The 3,365-nt window shown below is 58.3% G+C and overlaps 2 protein-coding genes across 2 annotated transcripts in view; one reads left to right on the plus strand and one right to left on the minus strand.

The window, feature by feature from the left end:
* Positions 1-227, plus strand: part of LOC104494828 (B-cell differentiation antigen CD72-like) — a 3,722-nt gene extending 3,495 nt beyond the window's left edge. Inside the window, exon 8 of the mRNA XM_010137709.1 lies at positions 89-227. Within this exon, the coding sequence (XP_010136011.1) occupies positions 89-227 (139 nt within the window). The remainder of the gene's footprint in view (positions 1-88) is intronic.
* A 2,659-nt stretch (positions 228-2,886) lies between these two features.
* Positions 2,887-3,365, minus strand: part of TESK1 (testis-specific kinase 1) — a 3,964-nt gene continuing 3,485 nt past the window's right edge. Inside the window, exon 8 of the mRNA XM_010137711.1 lies at positions 2,887-3,339. Coding sequence (XP_010136013.1) covers positions 2,887-3,339 — 453 coding nt within the window. The remainder of the gene's footprint in view (positions 3,340-3,365) is intronic.

Here is a 3,365-nt window from a genome sequence, read left to right on the forward strand (position 1 = left end):
GCCCACACGCGCCCAGCCATGGCGGCCTTGGCAGCGGATGGTGGCTAGGGTGATGGTAACCCCCCTGATGTGTTCTTTCCCCATCCAGGCCATGGCAGTCAAAATCGAATGGGTCCTGTGCCATAATAAGCCGTGGGAACATCAGACCTGCCCAGTGTGCTGGTCCTGAAGACCTGAACCTCTGGATCTGCGAGAAGGCAGCAGGGCCAAGCTCCCCTTTCATGTGATGATGGCTGCAGGTCTCAGCACTGCTGTGGTGAGTGTGCCCCTGCCAGACTGTGATGAATCCTGGGGTGCATAAAGCCTGTGGGGTGTCCATGGAGGAAAGTGGGGAGGGTGGGCTTCTGTGGGGGGCATGTTGACCCCCTCCTCTGGAAAGAGAGAGGGATGCACGCACCTCCTTGTGCTGGATGGAGCCTGCCTCCATCCCTTTGCTGCCACAGGAGTCCCTGGGCTGCGGTAGCTAAAGAGACCCCCCCTCAAGCTGTGATGCAGCAAAGGGGGAAGATGGGGGAAGCCCCTTTGCAAGCTGTCTTCTCAGCCCTGCTGTGTGCAGTGGGGGCTGGGCAGAACCTCACCCTCACTCTCACCCTCTGCCTTCCCTTACAGCACCTGCAACCTCACCACCTCCGCTTCAGCCTTGCTGCATCCCTGCCCAGGATGTCCCATCCATGCAAGCAACCCCCTTCCTTCTGGCAGAACCCTGTCCTTGGGCTGCCCAGGTCCTTCCCAGCAATGCCCAGTGATGCTCCAGCATCATGCAGGCTGGGGGAAGCAGCAGCAATGACCGGTCCCCGCCGAGGCTGATGTGCTTCAGCAGAGCAGTACAGTCCCCACAGCTCAGTCTCACACCTCAGAGAGTGTGCAGAGGGGCTGGTGCTCAGTGGGGATCCTGGACACAGTCACAGAGCGGAGCAAGCCCTGATGCTCAATACTGCATCCCCAGCAAGCTGTGTGCGGCACGCAGGGACATGGGAGCAGGGGACGGCACAGTCTCACACCTGCCTAGGTCTTATCTCCACAGTAGGGACTTTCTGCTTGGCCCCATCCCAGGAGCAGCCTGGGCACAGCTTTCAGGCAATCGAGCGAGGAACAGAGCTTGGCAAAGCCTCGGTGTCCCTGGAGGGAGGCTGCACCTGAATCGGCCAGTGCCTGTGCTGGTGGCTGGTTTTTTACTTGCTGATTAGGAAGTAGAGCAATGACCTTTAGGATCGTGTAGTGTGATGGTGCCTTTCAAAAGCAAAAGCAACTCCGGCACTTGCAGCAGACTGATGCTTCGCGAGACAAGTCATTAGTCCTTTAAATAGCTACTTCATATGTGCACATGCGAAGATTAAGCAAAATAGCCGTGATGTAACATTGCAGCTAGGCAAGAGCAGAGGAAGTCATGTTCAACCAGGCGAGAACGCTCTTAGTTTATTACGGGGTCGTGTGTGCCATATATAGTTGATTAATTGCTATGTGAATTAGCTTGCTTGAAGAGCTAAAGGGTGTTAAAGGCAGGCTTTTTGGAGGTGGCACGTGTCATTACTCCGTGCTGTCCGCTGGCTGAACCCACTTTGTAGCAATAAAGAGACACAGCTTGTCTGCTCTTTGCTTTCTTGTTTACCACCACAAACACAGACTCAAGGCAATGGAACCCAAGCGACCTGAATAATAAACAGGAATTTGTCCAAAAACATTTCAACTGAGCTGGCCACTCTGGGGGGTGTTGAGATCTTGAGCTGGCCCAGGCTGGCTTGTGATTCCTGAGGAGATCCCCAAAATCCCCAGGCAAGCCTGTGCAACCTTTTGGAGCCAGGCTCCCCTCCACATCCAACATACATCCAAGAGACACAATCAGCAGCCGAAGTAGCTGGGACATTCAGTTTTTATTGAACACTTTAAATAAGCTGGGTATAGATTACTAGCAATTTTATTAATAATAACAATAATAAAAAACACAAGAATTTTGCATTCACCAGTGCATTGTGTGGGAGGGAGGAAAAGCCTGCTCCCACCCTTGCCAGGGGCTGGGCAGCCTGGCTGTGCTGCCCACCAGCCCTTTCCCCCTGCACCAGGAAGGCACACTGCTCCCGATCCCATGTGCCAGGGGGACGGAGGGTGCCATGCCGGCTCAGCACCCAGCCCTAGGTGCTGGGAGGGCAGATGCAACCCTGCCACTGGCAATCATCCCCGTGCACTGCTCTAGAGGCATCACCTTCTCCCGGTGCCCTCCATGCCTCTCCCCTCATTAGGGACTGGCTGTGCTCTCCATGCTTGTGGGAAAGCATGGGGACACCCACAAGTCCCACAAGGATCCCCAAAAAAAACCACACACACACACACACACACACACACACACACACACACACACACACACACACACACACACACACACACACACACACACACAGACCCCTCTGCCCTCAGCCCAGACCCGCTCACCCCCCAGCCTGGGGGGCTGCGGCAGGCTTCCGGGTCTCCCAGGGGGGCAGGCTCATTGCACAGCCCTCTGCGAGAGCCCGCAGAGAGGTGAGCCCTTGGAGAGGGGTGGTCCTGCATCCAGGGTTTGAGCCCTGGGGGCCCTGTGGGGGACCAGCCCTGCCACCCAGGGCAGCACTGGAGTGAGCTCAGGGCAGGGGTGTTATTGCACTTCAGTCCCCCGGCAGGGGGGAAGCTCCCTGGAGATCCCCAAGGCTGATCCTGGTGGGCTGGGTACCCGAGTGTTTGGGCAGTGCTGTGGTGGCCACGGCTCTGGGCACCATGGCGACTGGTAGCCACCAAGCACAGAGCAAGTGAGGACAGACCACAGGGATGCTCTGGGCTCCGGCACCTGCCTAGCACTGCATCTCAGAGGACTCCAAGAGGCAGCTGGACACCCCTGCTCCCCAGAGGATCCTGACACTAGGTTTGTGCCTCCGGCAGCTTCAGGCTAGGCTCTGCCAGCACTGGCCCTGGGGCTTTCCGGTGGCGGCCCTGGTCGTGGCAGAGGAGGCTCTTGTCCTCGCAGTTGAGGTTCTGGTAGCGGGGTGGGCTGGGTGCTGGCCGGTGGCAGATGGAAGCAAAAGTGGAGCTGAAGGGACTCAGGCAGCAGCCGGGGCAGGGCAGCACCTCATCCTGCTCCAGCACAGCACTGGAGCTGTGCCCGGGCAGCATGGCCGTGCGCTCCGTCCGCTCCAGTGTCGCTGCGCAGGGAATGCTGAGCTCGTAGAAGCCATGCTCCAGCCCACTGCCCCAAGCCAGGGGTTTGCTGACCACCACGTTGTTGTTGTTGAAGAGGGGCCTGTTGGGGGCTCGTGGCTCTGGCTGCCAGGGTTGGGCACGCGAGGATCCTGTGCGGATGAAGTTGCTGTTGGGGAGTGGGGGGGGGGGGTGGGGGCGGG

This window comes from Buceros rhinoceros, unplaced genomic scaffold (genome assembly GCF_000710305.1).
Source record: "Buceros rhinoceros silvestris isolate BGI_N320 unplaced genomic scaffold, ASM71030v1 scaffold24476, whole genome shotgun sequence".
NCBI classification, from domain to species: domain Eukaryota; kingdom Metazoa; phylum Chordata; class Aves; order Bucerotiformes; family Bucerotidae; genus Buceros; species Buceros rhinoceros.